The sequence below is a fragment of the Alosa sapidissima genome, chromosome 2 (genome assembly GCF_018492685.1).
Source record: "Alosa sapidissima isolate fAloSap1 chromosome 2, fAloSap1.pri, whole genome shotgun sequence".
NCBI classification, from domain to species: Eukaryota; Metazoa; Chordata; class Actinopteri; order Clupeiformes; family Clupeidae; genus Alosa; species Alosa sapidissima.
In genome coordinates, this window is record NC_055958.1 from 36,537,572 (window position 1) to 36,560,128 (window position 22,557).

At 40.8% G+C, this 22,557-nt stretch overlaps 1 protein-coding gene and 1 long non-coding RNA gene across 9 annotated transcripts in view; one reads left to right on the top strand and one right to left on the bottom strand.

The window, feature by feature from the left end:
* LOC121700144 (poliovirus receptor homolog) overlaps positions 1-22,557 on the top strand; it is a 72,838-nt gene that overhangs the window by 46,299 nt on the left and 3,982 nt on the right. Inside the window, exons 1-2 of one of the 8 annotated variants that reach the window (XM_042082981.1) lie at positions 19,545-19,904; positions 21,176-21,229. The exons of the other annotated variants lie outside the window; for them this stretch is intronic. Of the exons in view, the coding sequence (XP_041938915.1) occupies positions 19,853-19,904; positions 21,176-21,229 (106 nt within the window). The 5' untranslated portion in view covers positions 19,545-19,852. Of the gene's footprint in view, positions 1-19,544; positions 19,905-21,175; positions 21,230-22,557 lie in introns of those variants that run through there. 8 annotated transcript variants of the gene reach the window in all.
* Positions 2,469-15,442, bottom strand: LOC121700263. The gene is made up of 3 exons (XR_006027149.1): positions 15,359-15,442; positions 12,957-12,966; positions 2,469-2,480 (listed from the first exon to the last, which is right to left on the bottom strand). It is a non-coding gene; the product is annotated as an uncharacterized LOC121700263 (long non-coding RNA).

Genomic DNA, 22,557 nt, shown 5'->3' on the forward strand with positions numbered 1-22,557 from the left:
TTTTATTGTATTTCAAGGTCATCTCCCGGCACCCTCCCGTTTTGTTACTTCTCCCAGAAAACTCTCGGAATGTACACAAACATCAAACTTCATTTTAAAATCACGGACACATTCATTTTTTCTGTTAGTTTGACATTTCCCAGGTTGCCAAATTGTGTATGAAATACACCCTACACATAACCTACACCAGTGTTTCCCAAAGTCTGGGTCGCGACCCACGCAGTTGCAAACTACAAGGGACATGAATCCGCCTATTTGCACGAACATTAACAGATAGGTACCAGCTCCTCAACTTTACCGATTAAAATAGTGACTGTGCTGTCAACTAATGCAGACATCCATAGACCAGACATAAGGCCATTCTAGTGAGTATGTGAGGATGTATGTGTGTGTGTGTGTGTGTGTGTGTGTGTGTGTGCATATGTATAAGGCTGGCTTGCTGTTGGGCCAGGAGGAGAGAAGCTGGAACATAGAGAGGGAGGGTTTCAGAGGAGAGGAGTTGTAATTATTCTATTAATGATAAGTATAATAATAGGAATAACTGATTGCCTGGTTGATTGCCAACCTGGGCACCCATTAATGGCCACAGTTCCACCCAGCCCCCGCAGTTATACTGCGACGAGCTGACAGAGGGGAGGATAACCCACAGGACCCAACCAATGCCAAAACCACACAGCGACCCGCCAGGACCGAGTCTCCCAAGCCATCCAATGGGGCCCCGTCAGAATAACGATGGGAGAGGCAGAGAGAAAGAGTGAAATTAGTAAAGTTTATCAGAGAATGTAAATAAAAGGGGGAGGGAAAGAAGGGGATGCTATTTATATTACTAATAATAATAATAATAATAATAATAATAACAATAATAGTTCCAGCTACCCTCCCCTGCCCAGTGTTTGATGATATGTGTATCTGTTGATAAAGTGTGTTATGATGGTGTGGAGATGGAACTCAGACAAAGAGGGTCAGGACTGTAAGTAGGTGATAAAGGGGTACCAAGGAGAGGTTGTATCCTGAGTATTGATTAAGTTTGTAGTTGATAGGTTTTCTAATGATATATAGTCTGTTAACAAGTTTTTCCAATGAGTGATGTGAGCTTTGTTCTTAGATTTCCAGTTCATGAGGATTGTTTTCTTTGGCGATAGTCAGCGCTACCAGCAGTGTTTTATTGCAGGAGTTGCTTAAATTGACTGTGGATGTATCACCAAGTATGCATAAGGAAGGGGATGCTGGGATGTGACAGCCAAAGATGGAAGAGAGAGATTTTGTGACACTCATCCAGAAGTGGTTGATTGGAGTGCAATGCCAAACCGCATGAATGTATGTATCTGGTTTATTTTGTGTGCAGTGAGTGCAAAGATCCGAGCCAAACCCCATTTTAGCCAATTTATGTGCAGTGAAGTGGAATCTGTGAAGAACCTTGTATTGTATTAGTTGTAGATTACTATTCTTTGTCATGAGGTAGATGTTTTTGCACATTTTGGTCCAGAAGTCGGTACCGGGAGTAATTGATAAGTCTGATTCCCATTTGTGATATGGCAGGCCAATTGTTTTTTCTGAACGAGATATAATTTTGTAAATTTGGGAGAGTATTTTTTTGGGAGAGGGAATATTAAGCAGCTCTGAGATTGGTGGGGGAATGTCAAGGTTAGCTGTCTGGATGTTAATTTTTCCTAGGATAGATGATTTAATTTGCAGGTATTGTAAAAAGTGTTTACTCTCGATGCCGTGCTTCTGGACCAAACAGGAAAATGAGGCCAGATTATTGTCTTGAAGAATGTGTTGAAGGTGAGTGATGCCCTTTCCCATCCATGTGTGAAAGTTAAGTGTTTTTTTATTGACGGTGAAATCTGGGTTATTCCAAATCGGGGTGCGAATTGATGGTGCTATAGGTGAATCAGTGATGTGGTAGAATCTCCACCAGGCTGTCAGAGTAGCTGAAATTGTTGGGGCTTTGAAGGATGGATGTTTTTTGACCGACTGACTGCAGAAAGGGAGATCTGAGATTTTAATTTCTTTACAGATTGTTTGTTCTAGGTCTAACCAGGTGTTGTCTGAGGGGGTGGGGTGTAGCCATTTGTGGATGAAGTGGAGCTGGTTGGCCAGGGCATAGTGCTGGAAGTGTGGGGCCTCTAGTCCTCCCATTGCTTTTGGTTTTTGGAGAGTGGTGAGTTTGATCCTTGGGGTTTTATCTTTCCAGTAGAATTTAGTGATTAATGAATCGAGAGACTTAAACCAGAGTGGGGTGGGCTGGGTTGGAATCATAGAGAATAGATAGTTTATTTTGGGCAGTATTGTCATTTTGATTACTGAGATTCTGCCCATGATGGATAATGGGAGATTCTTCCAGCGTTGAAGGTCATCATCTATTGAAGTGAGTAGAGGGGAATAATTTAGGCTAAATAAGTCTGACAGCCTGGGTGAGACTTTTATCCCTAAGTAAGTGATATAGTTAGTGCAGAGTGGGATAGGTGAAGAGTTGGCTGTCACATCCCAGCTGTTGGGATGTAATGGGAGAACTGCAGATTTATTCCAATTGATTGAGTATTCAGAAATTTTAGAGAATGTGTCAATGAGTTTGATGGTTTCTTCTACTGATGTTGTGGGGTCTTGAAGAAAGAGAAGAATGTCGTCAGCATAAAGGCTGATTTTGTGATGCATATATGGAGTCTGGACACCTTTGATGAGGGGGTTCTGACGGATGGCAGCTGCTAGAGGTTCAATGAAGATTGTAAATAGTGAGGGGGAGAGTGGGCACCCTTGTCTAGTTCCCCGGTGAAGAGTGAAACTTTGTGATGTTAGTCCATTGGTGATTACTGTGGCTGAAGGAGAGGTGTATAGAAGTTTAATGAACGACTCCCCGAAGCCAAACCTCCCTAATGTGGAAAACAGGAAATTCCAAAAGCTTTTTCTGCGTCCAGAGTTGCTATGATGGTATTATCTTGAAAATTTGTGGAGTGATACATTATATTTAACAGTCTGCGGGTGTTGGTAGATGAAATTCTACCTTTAATGAAGCCTGTTTGGTCTGGGTGGATAATGGATGGGGTGACCTCTGCTAATCTGTGTGCTAGCATTTTTGCGATTATCTTATTGTCCACATTGAGGAGAGAGATTGGTCGGTAGCTGGATGGCAATGTTGGGTCCTTATTGGGCTTGAGGAGTAGTGAAATTGAGGCTGTGGTGGAACTAGTTGGAAGACGTCCTTTCTGTTTTGATTCATTAATCATTCTGATGAAAAGTGGAGCTAAGATGGTCCAAAATTGTTTGTAGAACTCAGCAGGAAAGCCATCCGGACCTGGTGCTTTATTATCGGGCATCTGTTTCAGGGCATCAATCAGTTCTTGTTGAGTTATAGTTGAATGGACATTTTAAACACTCTCGTTTTCTACCTCGCTAACTCCAAAGTAAAGGCGCATTCTTCCGGCTATTGTGCAAAAGCCTCTTGTTCTGATATAACGACTATACAATATAATATAATACAACAATACAATATAACGACTTGAGTTATTTTCTGTTTACATCGGAATTGACGTCCACAGTGTGGACCCATTTGTTTGCAACACAACGTAGCCTACAACATTTTTTTTAGAAATACAGGAACAGCTTACTATGCTGACGAATAACGACTGCGCAACATGCGAGAATTTCCCCAAACTCTCGGATGTGCATTAAAACATATCTTTTCTGTAGTCATTTCCAACTTTTCACGCTGGTGGTGCTCAAAATGCAACACAACCGTGTTCAAAGCAGGATCTGTCTATCTAGATCCTACAGCAATGTATGGTTGGGGAAGGCATAGAAAAGTTGGAGAACCTGTGGCCTAAAACTATATTGGTGGTTGCAGGGTAGATTTGAAGTGAAATGGGTCGCGATGGTCTCTCTTTTTTAAAAAGTGGGTCCCCTAAAAAAAAACTTTTGGGAAACACTGGCCTACACGATGACTTACTTTCAATTTCAACTCTTTTGTCATAAAACCTGGCAACCCAAAACCCAAAAAAAGGAAGTGGGTTAGTTAAATAGCCTAGGTTGTCAAATTGTTAGAGAAGTATTGTGTGATTGTTACATCACATAATACCTGTTATTGAGTGTTGTTGATAGGCAAATTGTATCCCGGAACATAATCTGGCAGCAGTTTTGAAGGTAGGCCAAAAAGATAAATGGTGGCTTTAAACTTGTGCTATCTCTTCATCAACTGACAGGGCATGGAAATAACAAAGCCAGTGGGTTTAACAGAGACCCTACAGGCACTTTTGGCAGTGTGTGTGTGTGCGTGTGCGTGCATACATGTGTGTGTGTGTGCATGTGTGTGAGTGTGTATTTGTGTGAGTGTGTGTATTTGCATGATCAGTATGTCCCATATCCAGCTGCTTCAGCGACATCTTTCCATCGGAATTTAGGAATGTGGAGATAAGACTATAGGACCTGGATGCTTATAAGATCACATTCGTCATACAAGTAAGTTTCCTTCACACACACACACACACACACACACACACACACACAGACACACACACATACACACACACACACATAAGCATGCACGCACACACATACACAGAGAGAGAGAGAGAGAGAGAGAGAGAGAGAGAGTTGCCACATTAAGTTCCCACTGCAGTAAAAAAGCAATATCAAAACAGTTAAACCATTTAAGATTAAGAGAGAGAAAGAGAGAGATTCTAACAATACACACAGACTCTCCCAAACACATACATAAATGTTGTGTTATTTTGTTTTAGATGTGAATGAAACAGCCTGTTTGCATTGTTATTATTGTAAAACACTTTGGGCCAAGAACCATAGCCATAATCATACAGATCTGCAACAGGGTTACAATGAAATCCATTCCATTGTTATTATTTGTGATGTGTTTACAGTGAGTGCTCTCCCGTGTTAAGTAATACGTCTTGTCTGACTTGTTTCTTGTTATCGCTGTTGGTGTGTGTGTGTGTGTGTGTATGTGTGTGTGCATGTGTGTGTGTGCATGTGTGTCAGCTGTTCCCCTGTGCAAAAAATATATAGACACACCAGCTTTTGGTTGGTTTGGTTTGGAGGTTGTTACTCTCTATTATTTTTGTTTAGAATTTTATCATTCAACCACAATCAGTCATAAGCAGTGGCAGGCAGACCAAGTCAAAACACCTGCATGGCATGCAGTCGAGAAGTGTTGACAGGTGACGCCGACACGCTTATCTGTATCAAGATATCTCAGTCATGGAATGCCTCTTGTGTAGTCAAATAATAAATACAAGTGTGGCCTGACAGCAGCATGAGCTCTGAGGAACAAGATGAAAGTGAGCAGCCCATCTCCCTCTCTTACATTTCACTATATCAAACAGCAACCATTTTGTGTGTGATGAATGAAACACGATACTTACAGACTGGAAGTCTCTTGTGCAAGACATTTAACTGTTTTGATATTGCGTTTTTACTGCAGTGGGAACTTAATGAGGCTAAATTGGCTAAATCTCTCTCTCTCTCTCTCTCTCTTTCTCTCTCTCTCTCTGTGTGTGTGTTTGTGGCCTTTCCCCTGCATGATAAAATATGGAGGAGAAAAGGGATACATGTTAGTATATTACATGTTTTTTTTGCTATCAACAGTACAGAACGTTATGACATTTTTGATCCAAAACATAAGGTGTTTGTCCTTGGCCCATGGTACACATTTCCAAATTAGGGTTTGTGCAAAAATAGATGGAGCTGAGAATATAAACTAGACAGAGGTAGCAACAGACAGAGCTGAGAACATGACCTCCTACACAGAGGTAGCAACAGACAGAGATGAGAACATAACATCCTACACAGACGTAGCAACAGACAGAGATGAGAACATAACATCCTACACAGAGTATGCAGACTTCTACGAGCAGATACAGAGATAGCTTCTTTCCACAAGCTACCAGGATGCTGAACTGTAATTCTCTTCCACATAGCTAATCAACCTCAAACCTCAGAACCCCCACCCAGACACACAACACACAACACACAACCTAACCTTCACTGAGGTGGCACAAACACACACACACACACACACACACACACACAATGTCAGCACTAAATAAGTCCTTAAAGATCATAATCCAAAATCATAATAATGGTTTAACTTTAGCACATTACATCATGTCAGTTGAGGATGCAGCGTGTGGTCTCAATTTGGAAAAGGGAAATCCTATGCATGCTTTGTCCCACTCCTCAGTGAATTACTGTGCTTTTCATTTCGTTGGTGTGTATGCACCTGGAAAAAGAAAGTACTGTAACTATCACATTTCTGGAACATTCACAGATGATTAAGTTTAACTTTTACACCATAACATCAGTTTCCACTTCCCATCATCACAATACTGCCTGATGGCTGTGGGATTCGCTCCCTTGCACATCAACAACACCAAGTCAAGTCAAGTCAAGTTTATTTATTTAGCGCATTTCATACACAGAGGTCATTCAATGTGCTTTACATAAACAAAAACAAAAAGTAATAGCAAATAAAAGCCCACCCAAAATGTCTACCAGTCCACCCAAATGTACTGTAGTAGGCTAGAACCAGCCCTGAAACCATAGGAGGGCAATAGTCAAAGAATAGTTTAAAAAGTAAAGAATAAAAAAGAAAAAATGAAACAAATGAGGTAATAATACATAAAAGCATATAAGGGCAATAGTTTAAAAATGTTGAAAAAAGTAATTAAAAAACATAAAAAACAACATAGACACTGATTAAAAGACAGAATGCAAAACAACAAATCACTGGAACCCCAGCCAACAACTTAACCTGTGTGCTCTACAGTGTCCTCGTCAGCCAACAGCTTAACTAAGTGATAGTGATCCTGGTCAAACACCCAGTGAACAGCAGCACTCTATATGGAGATTCTTGAAGTAGCCCTGAACTGTGTGCGCACACTATATATTTCCTCTCAGGGCCAAAAATGGCCAACCAATAGGGCCCGATAGACCCCTTATAAAGTAATTAACACCCAAATAGTTAACACTATTTAGAGCTGTAATGCCCGAGCCGTAAACAACGAGCCATTACACTCTCATACTATGCCCGTTCTGTCTATACTGTTTAGAATGACAGGGCGACTACAGTACTTCACAGAATCCCCCTTTGCCCAGCTAAGGACAGCAATAGTACTACAAAGAACAATAATACTCACCCCAAAGAGTGCTCTGTAAACTGGGTAACGAGGATCTTAACACAAACACCATGTCCGTGTTTGTGTAAAATGTCATCATGCACTTTTCAACATGAAAAGTCTTTGTCTTTTTAATAAGTTATTTAAGAACTTATCTTAACAGTTTACCTCAGACACGAGAAGTAAGTCCCAAATTCCTGAATGAGCTCATCAGATTCTAGAAAGTTCACCTTTCAATGAACACATCAGTTTCTGGAAAGTTTTCCTTTGCCTCACAGGCTTTGCTGTGGTCAAATCACTGTATGTTCTGCAGTGTAATTCTTCATGACCCCCGTATCAGGAAAAGAAGGAAGTCATAGGGCCACAAATCCCTCCTGGATTCCCTTGTTGACGGTTGTTGTCATCAGCAGGGACAGGGGCTGGATTTCATGGATTCTTACCGTAGGCTGACTGTTGGAATCAAAATTGTTTCAAAATTGTTTCAGGCATTGATGTGCATTAAGAGGCATCATGGCACACCGGTGTGCTGCGGGCAGTTTGAGAAACGTAGCCTATTGCTAGCCTATAGCTAAAAGGGAGCTATAAGTTAAGTGGTGTAACCCACTTCGATTGAATTACGCTAAGATAGGTCAACATATCAGACTGTTATTTCACATACACACCGAAATTTTCCAAAAAGTATTTTTTTCCTTTGAAGGTGCTAAGCGATGCCACACATATTTATTTATATTAGACTAAAACATTTTATGTCACTTACTGCAAACATCACCTAACCAACCACTAGCTGTCTGTGTCCTGAATACACTGTAAAAAATGGGATCTCTGTGGACAGCCCAGGCTCCAAAAACAGCAACAAAAACAACCTGGGCAAACCTAGCCCATAAAAACATAACAAACTGTTCTAGCAAATCACTGACAAGATGCACGTTTAGGAGAGTTTCAATTGCATGGGAGCAGCACGGGAGGGAGGGGGAGAAAGTAGCGAGCTAGCTCTCTGTTTTGTTTGAAAGTCAGCTGATGTTACCCAGCATCGCTTAGAGCACCTTTAACAACGCTGAACTGAAAAAGGCAAAAGCCCTGGGGTATGTTTTGACTATGACTAGAGCAGTGAAGACAGCTTATCTTTCCGGCTCTGGGCCAACCCACATAATGTGCTGTGCTTTTTCTTCCGAGGGCCTGCATGCCTGGCTCTAAGAGAGGGCCAGAGACTCGGAGTATATTAGTAACCATAAATAGCTTAGTGCTGTGAACAACAGCAGTCTATACCATAGTTGAATATTCCATTACATTTATTCATAGTCTACTGCAATTTAATACCATTGTTAGCTGTGTTTATATTGCAATCATGCCATATCAGTGTAAAATGTAGCTCAAATGAAATAATACTAATAAAAAAATAGCATTCCCAAACGTATTAGCAGGGAGTCCCAAAAGTGTATTTTATTCAAAATGTGTGAACTCTGAACTCTGTGTCTTTGCTTACACAGCTCAAGTTGTGAACAAGCAATATCCTGCAAATAATTTGAAGTTCTTAAACTATGAGAGTTTTATGAAGTGCTGGCAAAAACATCTGAAATGACCACTTTCACTCATCTGGTGACTGACTAATGATGACTGACCAATTGTGAATTTGTATGAACATTTGAACGAGTGAATAAAATTAAAATAATTATCCCAGAAAGTCCCAGAAATATGACTTGAATAGAAGTTAGTTAGTTATTAACAATTAATTGATAAACTTTTAGAATACTTTGAGCACTGATGCAGTCAGCATAGGCCTCTTACTGTACATTGTTTGCAGGTAGGCCTACATTTCATTCCGTTTTCGATGGCAAACGCGAAACAGTGCCAAAACAACCACCACTGGACAAAAAGAGTATTACATGTGTACTGTTAAGACTCGCCATAGAGAATGAATGGGGGAAATTAGGCCCACAAAACCTTCAGAATGCTGAACAGTGTCGTATCATTATCATGACTGACTCATGACTAATTAGCAGGTCATAGTTTTCCCCTCTCCTGCAGTGGTTAATGTTAAAGCTGCAGTGGCCTTTTTAAAATTAAGATTAAACCATCTTGTCTTTTTTAGAGTTACAGTTGGTTAAACAGCATATTCTGGAAACAATTTATTTATTGTGTATTTGTTTGTGTCATTTTTATTCTATTATATTGTGTCATATTTATTCTATCTATTGTGTGGTCTTTGGGTAAAATTGTTCCTAAAAGAAAAAGGATACAAGAATCATCACATGTAATTCAGTACACATGCTACAATACCCCTACACATTTACGTCCTTCACAAGATGTTAGGGTCAAACCCAAATACACACTGAGACATACAGCAATGTACATGTACACTTCTCTCTCTTTCTCTCCCTTCCTCTCTCTGTCTCACTGTCTCTTTCTCTCTCTCTCTCTCTCTCTCACACACACACACACACACACACACATACTGTACACACACACACACAGCCAGACACATCCCTTGTCTTTCATACAAACCACAATGTTGCAATCCAAGCCCTAGAAGCTCTTGCTTTTCCACAGTCTTTATTGAGTATTTTTCCTCCTGATACTCTACAGCATGGGTCGGCAACAGACGTTGGTAGTCCGTTTAAAAAATAATATTCTACAATATCAATATCAAACAAATATGAGAAAGAACATCAGAATGCACTATGATCCTGCTACTGTGTACATAGCCCCCTGTCAGTGTTTTTCTGTTGCGCTTTTGTGCCTCTGTCTGGAGTGGACAGGTCACCTTGAAGGTGTCGCTTCATCTCGTAGTGCCCTCAAACAATGACATGGTGGACACGTGGTTGCAGATCAGACACCCAGGCTTTGCATTTGTGAAACCACCACACACACACACACACACACACACACACACACACACACACACACACACACACACACACACACACACACACTAATATGACTAATCATACACACTAATATGACTGATCAAAAATGTGTGTGCTCATATGTGTTTTTGTACAGTTTGTACAGCCCCTCACAGAAAGCATGTGTGTATCCATATACATGTGTGTGTGTGTGTGTGTGTGTGTGTGTGTGTGTGTGTGTGTGTATGAGAGAGAATGGGGGGGGGGGGGGGTTGTGGAGAAAGAGAAGGAGAGAGAATGAGAGCGGAGAGACTTGTGTGTCTTTGACTTGTGTGTGTGAGCAGGTAAGACTTGTGTGTCTTTGACTTGTGTGTGTGAGCAGGTAAGACTTGTGTGTCTTTGACTTGTGTGTGTGAGCAGGTAAGACTTGTGTGTGTGAGCAGGTAAGACTTGTGTGTGTGAGCAGGTAAGACTTGTGTGTGTGAGCAGGTAAGACTTGTGTGTGTGAGCAGGTAAGATGAACGCAGACTTCTTTCCTTTCCCTTCTTTATACTATTTGACCAAAACATTTTCTCCCAGTTAACTCCTAGCTGTAGTTCGCTCCTCACTCTGCACGCTAATATTTCTTGTAGGCCCACAATAAACATTGTAACATTGTATGTTAGGAGGTGGGTCAACCAAGTGTTAAGAATAAAAGTAAGATAGATTATATCAAAAGTAGTAATTCAATTAAATTAAGTCATGCTCCGTGTTAAACAGTCCATCATTGGCAAAATTATTGTAGCCTAGGCTACAAATTTACTATTCACGATACAACAGAGTTGATCAAGAGCACTTACATATTTACAACCAACACTGCCCTAGCATCCTACATACATAGGCTACCGCAAAGTATAAATATGTGGTGCACATGAGCACTTTGCTTTATGGGAAGAAGCAATGGCTGGGATCATAGGACCAGCCGTCCTTTATTATAAGGCCACCTAGGAGGAGCAGTCAACTTGGACAAACTGCTTTCCTGCTACAGCTGCCAAAGAAGAACCTTATACGGTGGCCACTTGTGATATTCCTGAATATTCTGGATGTCTCTGCCTACAATGCACTTGTAATCTGGGTTGTAATTAACCCAAACTGGAGCCAAAGCAAGCTTCAAAGAAAAACGTCTTTTTTTCTGGAGCAGAACAGGCAGGCTTATGCTTAATGACCACCACAACCACAGGCTACAGTGTCTAAAGTAAGTGTCATGTTGTTGCTGTTGGTGTGTGTGTGTGTGTGTGTGTGTGTGTGGTATAGAGTGTTAGGAAGTGTGGTAGAAAAATACCACCTAACTAACATTCTTGTCATCATTGTAAGTTACAGCTAAATGCAACAAGAGAAAGTGCTGTGAGTGTGAGATGTGGGATTCCAACACACAGACCACATGCAGCAGCTGCAGGGGACATCTGTGGTGCATGTTTGCATCATGTGTGATCACCAGTGACTAAAAAAGTGCTGAATTCATTTCTGTTTTGTGTTTATGTTGTAGAACCTATGTTTGGTTCTGGTGTTTTTATTGTTATTCATCATCTGTTTTTCAAAATAAAAAAATACAAATAAAAACATTTTCATTTTCATTTGTCTGTACAAACATGAAACATGATTTTTTTTATAAAGATGGTAGTTTTAACACAAAAAACATATGTTATCATACAGTATGTGGAGATAAGACAACATATATTTAAAAACTTCAATGCATTTTTTTTTATTTCTCTGTTGTTTTTAAATACAAAATAAAATCTGAACATAATACAAGGGTTATTTAGTCAGTCTCTTTTATACAACGGAGTATTAGGGCCACACATTAAGAAAAAATATTTTTTACCTTGACGAGATTAAAGTCGCCATGTCGACATTAAACTCGACATTTCGAGAATAAAGTTGAAATATCCTGTCGACTTTAATCTCGACGTGTCGACATTAAACTCAACATTTTGAGAATAAAGTTAGTTTGGAGAGAGAACGACCGTTCGGGACGATTGAAAGGGAGGACGAATGAAACATTGCAGTTTTCTTCGAGTGCAACAATGATTAGACATAGACATAGGCCTACATCATGTGGACAAAACATAGAACATATTAACCTCCGTTGCTCAGCCAAATACTTTACTGTTATCACGGAGTTACAGGTGATGAATGCATTGGTCAAAAGTAAACGTCATTAGCGGTGTATTTATTTATTGTAGGCCTATTATTAAAGAGTGTTTTTCATCTAAAGGTTCAACTTCATGCTTATGCACTAGACTACAGTAGGTATACTAAGTGCTCTCCCCAATCCCAGATTTTCACATTGCATGTTTGTTTGTAATGGATGCAAAACAGCCTATTGCTGAATGTCTATGGAGGGACGGTGGCCTTACCCACGTAAAACAGAGTGAAATAACATTTTGTAGCCTACTATAGAAACATTATATCATTGGAAACATGTATTATTCTAGCTATATAATAGTGCATGGTATAACCGCGAGATACAGCGCTTCACGATGACGGCAATGAGTTAACAGAAGACGCAATCTATCTGAATATCTGCAATCTAGCAATCTATCTGAAATAACACCTATTTGAAGTAGGCCTATTATTCATGCCACATATTGTGTGTTAGTGTAGGCTACATAGCTTAAACTGTAGGCTATGTTTAAACTGTATTTCGAGTCTAATGTCGGCATGATGTAGGTGGCTGCTTGTGTAGCAGACCACACAATAGCTTTACTTCAAACATGAGACACTTTGCTTACTGACTGACTTAGTATTTTGACCTTCATTTAAATTAGGGCCCCTGATGTTTTTCCTATTACATTTCTAGCTGCATGCAACACTAAAGACAAGACTTATACAACCACATGTCTCGAGCCCACAGCAGTTCACATCTTATCCTTTGATAAGGAGGGCATTTACAGGGTATTTATGTATGTATTTGTTTGTTTGTTTGTTTGTTTGTTTGTGTAAAAACAAACCTATGCCTAAATTCCTATTTTCACCTTGCATGCATGATTAATTTCCATCCTCCCCAAGCCATGCAGGTTACTAAGGCCAGTGCAGCTGTTTCAGGTTTCCTGCCTGATTGTCATCAGCTTTATTAAAGTGCTTTTGATTATCTGTAATTTATTCATTATTCATCAAGGAATCAGATAGCGATCTTATAAGAAACACAGCGGGAGGAGATGAATTAAATAAATATAAATAAATAAGTAGAGTTGCAAATCTTCAGGAGTTCAGGAGTCTAATTGCTGAAGGGTAGAAGTTGTTGTTGAAGCGCGTCGTTCCTGTCTTCAGAGATATATAGCGTCTTCCAGAGGGCAGAAGTTGAAAGAGATCAACCGGCAGTGGGAACACTATATACTGTATGTGCTACTCATTAGCACCCTTTCATTCTGCCATTGCATGCAATTTCTTGACAAAGTCATTTCCTAATAAAAACCAGCCTAATTAAAGAATGTGTTTGTGTTGTATGTATGCTGCTGCTGAGACCTTGAATTTCCCCTGGGGATCAATAAAGTATCTATCTATCTATCTATCTATCTATTTCCTGTCCTCTGCATTTGATAGCAGGGATAGAAGAGTGCAAGGTCGCTCGTCAGCAGCCCAATTAAATAGGTGAGCTGCTTGAGATTTTGATTTTGCAAAACACACCCTTCTCTCACAGAATTCAACTAGGCCTACTCAAGCAGTCTGGATCCCTTGCCCGACTCCACTCCAGATCCTGGTCCGGCTTGTTGCTTTGCTGCCCTCCAGCGCGACCACATCAGTCTGTCATCAGGCTACCAGTCATCAGGCCACCTGCCCGAGAGGTCCAGACTGTCTGCAGTGCCCCAGCTGTCCTGCCGAGCTGTCAAAATTCTGCCAACTTTGAAAAACAGACAGGACTACACATATCCTTCTTACCCAGAATTCAATGAATGAGTTAACACATTTAATTTCATTCTGGAGATTTGAATCTTGTTATTGTACTGCCTGATTTAAATGTTTTGAACAATTTGGGAGTAGCCTAAGATTTCTATCTGTAAATGAATAACCTTCAAATTGTGTCAAGCTCACCTCTTGACATCTTCTTTTCTCACTACAGCTTTCACTTGCATCGTTTTCCACGATGAGGGGAAAAAATCCCTTTCAGAAAAGGATTCCCCTTTCCTTCTTTTGCACTCAAAGATCATTTCCAGGGAATCAGGGAACCAGGGAACAAGTGAAAACAATGGTTGGTGTTGTAGCTTGAATGCAAAAAATGAAATCTAAGTAAGATTCCAAGAAAACCAAGATAATATGCTTATTTTTAAATTATTAGCTTATTATTGCGCTTGATTTAAGTTTTTTTGACCTGGTTATAAGTGAAATATTCTTGTTCTATTTTCAGTATCTTGCCAGACAATTTTAATTATTTTAAGCAATGTTTTCCACAAAACAAGAACATTTCACTTGCAACATTTTGCCAATAGAACAAGAATATTTCACTTATAACAAGTAAAGGTCAAAAAACGCTTTTTTCACATAGATCTCCATTTCCAACGAAAACAATTGGTTTTACCTAGCGAGTTGCTAAGAAATCGGACTTAGGGTGGCTGGTTCAATCCCTGACTGGTAGGAAAAATGTGTATGGGGCAGTGTAAAAAAGTTCTCCCACATCCATGGATGAGGTGCCCTTGAGCAAGTCACCTAACCCACAACTGCTCCCTGGGTGCCTGGTTAAGGGCTGCCCACTGCTCTGGAGTTTTGTATCTTAGACTACTGTACCTGTTTTAAATGTTTGAAATAGGATTTGGGAGTAGCATATGATGTCTTTAAATTCTTTAAATTAATAATCTTCAAATTTGTCAAGTTGACCTCCTGAAATTCAAAATAATGCACTCACAGACTCTTCTGGGTTCACCCAGAATCCACCAGAAGTCCTGTATTTTAATGAAGTGCTTTTACACAGACACTCTCTGCCATTGTAAATTAGGCAGGTTAGAGAAGGAGTAGAGCAGGCAGGGTATTAAGCAATAAACTATGGAATGCAAACCTGTTATACTGTCCATACACTTAACTTGAAAGGCCAAATCAGTGTGTCGTGTGGAGCCTCCCTGAGCAAACACTACTGGGCTGTGGAGAGAGTATAACAGCAATTAGTCCTAGCGCTTAATGTGTACATTGTACACACTAACACACTCCAGTGACTTTATAATGTGTTAATGATCACACATGCTGTCGATTGCCCTGTTGCCTTCTGTTTACCCTTTGCACACAAAGCTCAGCACTTTTCTGATATCATTGATGTCCTATTTGTGAAGGTATGTGTGTGTGCTTTCTCTTTCTGGTACAAATAACTGTCATGATATGAGGGCAACAGAAATGTATTCAGAAGTAGAAAGTCCTACAAACAGGGCCGGTTCTCACTATACGCACACTACGCAAGTTGCATAGGGCCCCACAAGTTAATGAAGGCCCCCTCCCCCGTCTCCTCTTGAGTCAAGCTAGTGACTGACAGACAAGTTAGTACAGTAGGCCCTATGCAGACAAGTTAGTACAGTAGGCCCTATGCAGACAAGTTAGTACAGTAGGCCCTATGCAGACAAGTTAGTACAGTAGGCCCTATACAGTTATAGCGACAGTGCCTCATACATTAAGAAGATGAACATAAAACCGAATTACCATTCAGGGCATGAAAAACGGAAGAAACGCCACGAGAATGACAGCGGAAACAGCAGTCGGGTAAACTTGCATTTATTCCATGGTTTGATGTCAACATGCGTCTATTTCCAGCGTGTGTTGCTGGTCTAGCATAGGCCTACCTAACAGGGCAGTGAATCCCCTGATCTGTCTGCGGCTTGCTTGCCAGCCTTTCCCAGTCCCAGTACTTCGCAAAGTTGTGAAATATAATCGCATATTCCGTTTGTTTGAATGCGGGCGACTGGCTACATTTTTTTTTAAAAATAACCGCATCTTTAAATGCGTTCATAACGTGCAGCTCAGGATGAAACTAGCAGTTTTCAGCAGAAACATGCGAGAACCCGTCGAAACTAATAGGTGATTTCACTCTTCCCATACATTTTTAAAAGAATTAATTGTTTTACAATGTTTTAGTCAAGCTTTATAGCCTACGTATGCAAAATGGAAAGTAGGCCTAGCCTAATGTATTAACTTTGATTCGCTGTGCTGCATGGACAATAGATGCACATCGTACATTAGGCCTATATGAAGTATTAAAATGATTGTTTAAAATAGTCTACGTTTGAAAAAAATATTGAAATAATAAGAGAATCAGGGGAGCTAGTTCATAGCTTATGTCTTTGGCAAGTAGCCTACTACAGACACTCAGGTGAAGAACAGTCAGCCAGTAGGCTACTAGCACAACCAGACCCTTACAAAAAAAAACTGCATTACTTCAAGTGTCAAACTGCAGATTTCTGAGTATGAAAACCGCAGTTTTGGAGAAAATATTTGCAGTTCTTTTGCATTGAATGCAGTTTTTTAGTTCAGGTAGGAGGGCCCCTTGGCAGGATTTTGCTTAGGGCCCCATGGAGGTCTGAACCGGCACTGCCTACAAAGCCTAAATGTAATGTCCTCATACGAGGATGCAGGGTCTCAGGAGGTTAATCTCACTCCCTCATCCCCAAACATCACTCCCCTGCCTCACTCCCCTGCTCCCCCCCCCCCCCACACACACACACACACACTGACATTGACAAACACAACCAGTCTACGTCACTAAACCAACTGTGCTCTTTTTCCTCCTCAGCCAAGCCACCCTGCGACCTGTACACTGTAGATGTGACCGGAAGCTTCCTGTGATACCTAGCACTACATTAGGGCATGGGTGTAATAATAATGCTCCAGAAGAGAAGATAAGAAGAGAGAATGCTCCAAACTTTTAATTAAAAGCTTTTATACCTTTGTCCTGCACCTGGCCAACAGAAAGGAGGGATGTGCACACAACTACTAGAAGCTGCTCCTATACAAGTCTGGGTCTCACTGACCCCACTGCTTGCTCTCACTGTTGTTGAATTAATGGGCCACGCTTCCTCTTCAGCCAAGCCGACCCTCGACCTCCTCCTGTACAATGAAGATGTGACCGGAAGCTGACTGTGACACCTCACACTGCCACCACAAACTGGTTCACTAGGCCTCTCGTTGCCATGGACACCAGGTGATTAAAGCCTATGGAACTAAAGCCATAGACACCATGGAATTAAAGGGAGTCCAATTAATATGTTTTCCTGCGGTGTTGCAGATATGTTCATTCTGCTGTTTCTAATTTTGTGACTGACTCTCTGGACTCAAGGAGAAACAGGGGAGTCTGTCTTCTCAGGACACTTTCATTTACAAAAAGGTGCTGTTTGTTTCTGAGATGTATGTGTTTGTGTGTATATTTCTTGCTTTAATAAATAAGTATATGGAATTGAAACTACTAGTGAATTACGAATAAGCATACGAGCAGCAGTGAAATATACAGTAATTGATTCCTGACCCCACCCGCTCTCTCTGTGTCTCTCTCCAACACCATCTGGGCATAAGTTAAAAGTTTGAGTCTGTCTGAGTCTGATTATGTCTGAGTCACACTTCTTATTAAAGCAGGAACCAGGAATCTAAAAGTTGTGGCCAAAAAGCTGTTCCCATTGAAGTTTGGGCCTCACTGACCACACTGCCTGCAGCTGTGTTTGTTTTAGCTTTTGTTTGAGCTTCCTGCAGAAACTCAGGCGAGCAAGTGCTCCACCAGCCATCATGACCACATTCTACCGAGGCACCATTGAGAGCATCCTCTCCAGCTGTATCGCTGTGTGGGGCGGAAGCTGCACTGAATACAACAGGAAAGCCCTGCAGCGCATAGTGAACACAGCTGGAAGGATCATTGGTGCTTCACTCCCCTCCCTGAAGGACATTTACACCACCCACCTCACCCGCAAGGCGACCAAAATTGTGAGTGATTCAAGTCACCCCGCTCACAATCTGTTTGATCTACTGCCCTCTGGGAAGAGGTACAGAAGCCTGCGCTCCCGCACTACCAGACTCACCAACAGCTTCATACACCAAGCTGTAAGGATGCTGAACTCTCTCCCTCCTCTCCCCCCTCCACCCTCAGCTACATAACATCCTGGACATTGGACCCACAATGGCCGCCTGCACTACTCCACTTGCACACTTGCACACTTGTACACTTTACAACTTGGTGTTGTTGTCCTGAAAACACAACACTTCTGCTGCTCTTACATAACTTGCACCACTATGCCACTTTCTTTATTACTTAGGTCAAACAGAACTACCCAAGCCTTTTATTGGCCTGACTTTGCACTAGTATTTTATTGACTGTCCATGCACAATTTCAACCAAATTTTGCTGCTCTTATTTTTTCATTATTATATGTGCCCTCTTATTTACTTATTTACTTACTTTTTTGTTTACTTGAATGTTATGTTTGTCTGTGGACTTAAATTGGTAAAATGTCTTGTCTTCACCGTGGGATAGTGAGAAACGTAATTTCGATCTCTTTGTATGTCTGGAACATGTGAAGAAATTGACAATAAAGCTGACTTTGACTTTTTATGTAGCATCAAAAGCAGGAAACAACAGGAATCTGGGAAAGTTGTGGCCAAGATCTCTAGCCAGCCTGACTGAGTGCTTTGCCAGGATCGTGCAGGATAATACTGCGCAGGCAGGAGTCAAGCAGGATCCATGCGTACACCCCTATGCTGTTCCATGCTGTTCCTAACCTAAGCAGACAGGAGGCATGAGGGAAGATGTTGGGTTGAAAGTGAGTGATCAAACCAAATATTGCAGCATGAACAGGATGGCTGGAAATAAATAACCTGATAATGACACTGTAAGCGAGGCAAATTTTGTCACGCTCCTCCAAAACTTCCATTTAAAGACACCCATCATGCTTTTTCTTATTGCAACAATGAACAATATCTGCCCGCAGACATTGTTTTTAGAACTACATGTTGAACTACATGTCAAGTTGAAGTTGCTGAACTTGTGTTTCCATACTGATTCTTAATAATTTGGCATCTTTGGCATCTGTTCACACTTCACAAGTTCACATGGATATGGATATGGATAAGGTTTTATTACCCTGACTTTGTGTTGTATTACAAAATGAACTTGCTCATGAATCTATTTGAATATCTTCCTGTCATTCATGTTACATGTGGTTTTGCTGTAGAGAGAATGACGTGGAAAGAAAAAGGACACACACACACACACTCTGTTTTATTAATCTGTAACTAATTGCAGCCACATTGCCACCTAATGTTTCTTTCCACTTTTTTTCTGGAACTCCACACACGCTCTTTTATCCCTCTCAAACACTTTGCTCTATCTATCTCTCTCTTCCTTCTGTGTCTGATCTCACACTCCCTGTCCCCATGCACTTGCCCTGCAGACTTTGGAGATACTTTGGAAACGAAAGTAAACATTTCGCACATTTGCAGTGTTGTCTGTACACGTTTGTTGCTTATATTCTTCTGGTGCGTATGCGGATTGTCAAGTGCATTGTTACAATAATACCCACACCCACACACTTGTAATCTCAGCAAAGAAATCGCCAGCAATACTCGGGCGGAGCATTTAGTGACGAGCAATCAAGCCGATTGCGCAACCCATTTCACACACGCGACGGGTCGGCTGTGTCGTTCAGCTGTTTCGGCTACTGAGCATTTGAACTCAGCAGGATCATCCCGCTAATTCAAACCAGGCAATACAAACTGCGACTGTTCACCGTTTACAGTAGGCTACTTGTAAAAGCGATACAGCGAGACAAGAGAGACAGCGATGCATTAACTGTTCTTCAAGAGTTGGAGAGTTGAGTTCCCCCGGCTCTGACGTATCTCTTTCTGCTCGTCTACAAAGAGCCGGCACTTTAATGAACGATTGTGAAAGATGGACCTTGGATTTTGGCTGTGCCTACTTGTGGTGGTGCGCACGAGTACCGGTAAGTTCCTCAAACTTGTATTCATGTTCGGTAATTTATCCAGCTACAATTGTATTGATTGTATAATACAGTTTTTTTCAGTCGCTAACGTTTGTCTAACCAGTTGTCACATTTTCAAAACTCTAAACACAATTAGCACAGCATCGGTCTTTTGTGGCCATACCATTCACACATTTTATGTCGTTTTCACACAATATGCAGTCAGTAAACACATTTCCACAATGCTTTCATTTTCTTAACAGACAAGCTATACCTACCAACAAAACAATGGATTGTTTTTGTAGTATTTACGAATGTTAACACACAACATCTCACAATAGCAAACACAATATTCCAAACCTTAGATACAGTATAAAAACCTCTGCTTCTGCTCTGCTTCTGCTACCAAATGGTTTTATCCCAGGTACATCGCCTTGGATAATATCAGATGTGATGTTGATGAAACTGTGGCCTAACTCTGAAAATCGCAGAGATTAGATACAGTAATTGTATGCTTTTTTTAGTTCCCCCCCTTTTTATCTGGGCTTTTTGCTGTTGTTTTTTGTTCAGAATGCTATTGTGTGTTTCATGGATATTTTGTTCACTGTAAGCAATACTGTAAAGCTTTTCCTGTTCTATCATACTGTAAACAGTATTTCTACTGTACCTCCTGTAGTAAACAGTAAAGGGAAAAAAACTGATTTGCTTTTTACTGGAATGCTTTTGAATGTGAACATTGCATGTGGACATACAGTTCCCAACCAAGAAATTTAGTGTAAAAACGGTGGATAGCATGTTTTGCATGCAAATACCCGTAAGACATAAAAGTCTATGCAGTTTTTGTAATGTCAACAATAGCCAGAATTTTGAAACCTGGTGTACTTTGATTGACTGCATGTACCTTGTGAAGTGAAAACAAGTGTTATTCTTTGACAGAATAATTTAATTTTGAGTCAGATTTCCAGTGTTTTGGTAAAGTTAGTGTGTGCAGAGAAAGATGTGTTCTGTTTTGAAATGAAGAGTTAGTATATATTTAACAAAATGTGTTTTTGAGAAGAAAATTATCCATTTGGCCAATTGTGTTTTGTAGGTGTGAGTCTGTGTTAAGAGTTTAGAAAAATTATCTGAAGTATAGGTAAGCGCTTGTTAGCGATTGAAAAAAACTGTAATAAAATGTGCTTTGAGGATACGCCATGTGATGTGTATGCTATATTTACACATGATTTTTGTACACCTGTCTGGTCATTAGTTAAATTTGTCCAATGACTATAGCCATTTCCTTTCTTACCAAGGGGCATATGAAGGAGATGGTGTGGGGGTCCAGGAGGGGTCTAATGTCATTCACTGTAAGTTTGTTTACACATGTTCATTGGTCTACCCTATTCTATAAACTAGGATATCTGGTATGTGTGTGTGCGTGTGTGTGTATGTGTATGTTTGTCTCTATGTGTTTCTACAGTATGTACATGCAAGTGTGTGTGTGGGCAGGGATGTAGTGGTAAAATAAGAGGTGGGTAAACTATGACTTCTGTGATCACGGTGAGGTGGACTGCGCCATTAGGTATCGGATTTTTAAAAAAGCCATTCAGAACATGTTTGATGATGGTGGAGGTTGTTGTCCAATGTTTATAACAATACCAATGGTATTAAATGGTTCCTTGAGTGTTGATGAGTGTACATATTGTGAATGTGGATAATATAGTTTGATTTTTGAAAATTAAAAGTTGCGATACAAGGATACAAGGAAGTTTATGGTAATAGGTAAATAAACTATTTTGAGAGGTGGATAAACTCTATTAAGAGGTGGTTAAACTCTTATTTAGGAAATGTCAGAGGTGGATAAACTGTGTTTACTTGCATTTAGCCTCCACATCCCTGTGTGTGGGTGTGTGCACGTGTGCATGTATGCATGCTTACTAACCCCAAATGGGAGCTTTTCGTTTTCACACATTATGACAAACAAGCAAGGAAATTAGAGGGCAGCCGTGGCCTACTGGTTAGCGCTTCGGACTTGTAACCGGAGGGTTGCCGGTTCGAGCCCCGACCAGAGGGCCGTGGCTGAAGTGCCCATGAGCAAGGCACCTAACCCCTCACTGCTCCCCGAGCGCCGCCGTTGTAGCAGGCAGCTCACAGCGCCGGGATTAGTGTGTGCTTCACCTCACTGTGTGTTCACTGTGTGCTGTTTGTGTTTCACTAATTCACCGATTGGGTTAAATGACCAAATTTCCCTCACGGGATCAAAAAAGTATATATACTTATACTTACTTAAATGTGTTGATCAGTGTCATGCTCAATGGTCTGGAAATATTACAGCCCCGTGGTTTAGGAACGAGATGGAGTAGATGATGTCACAGAAACTGTGTCACAGAACACAGGCTGAATAGAATGCACATGTCCAGTAGCAGTGTGATGACATGCTGCAAACAACAACTGTGGCACATGTAGCTAGTTGTCTGAGGTTTATTCTAATCAGTTCTGATAAAGGGAGTGCGCGCCTCTAACCTGTTTGTTCAACTTCTGTCCATTATGTCATAATCTGATTTCAAATGAATGTGCCTCCCCTTTAGTCACCACATGCGCCAGTACTCACAGCTGACTGACTGGCAATGGAAAATATCTGGCCTAACCTGTCTATATAATGATGAGCATGTTTAGATTATTCACAATGGAAAAA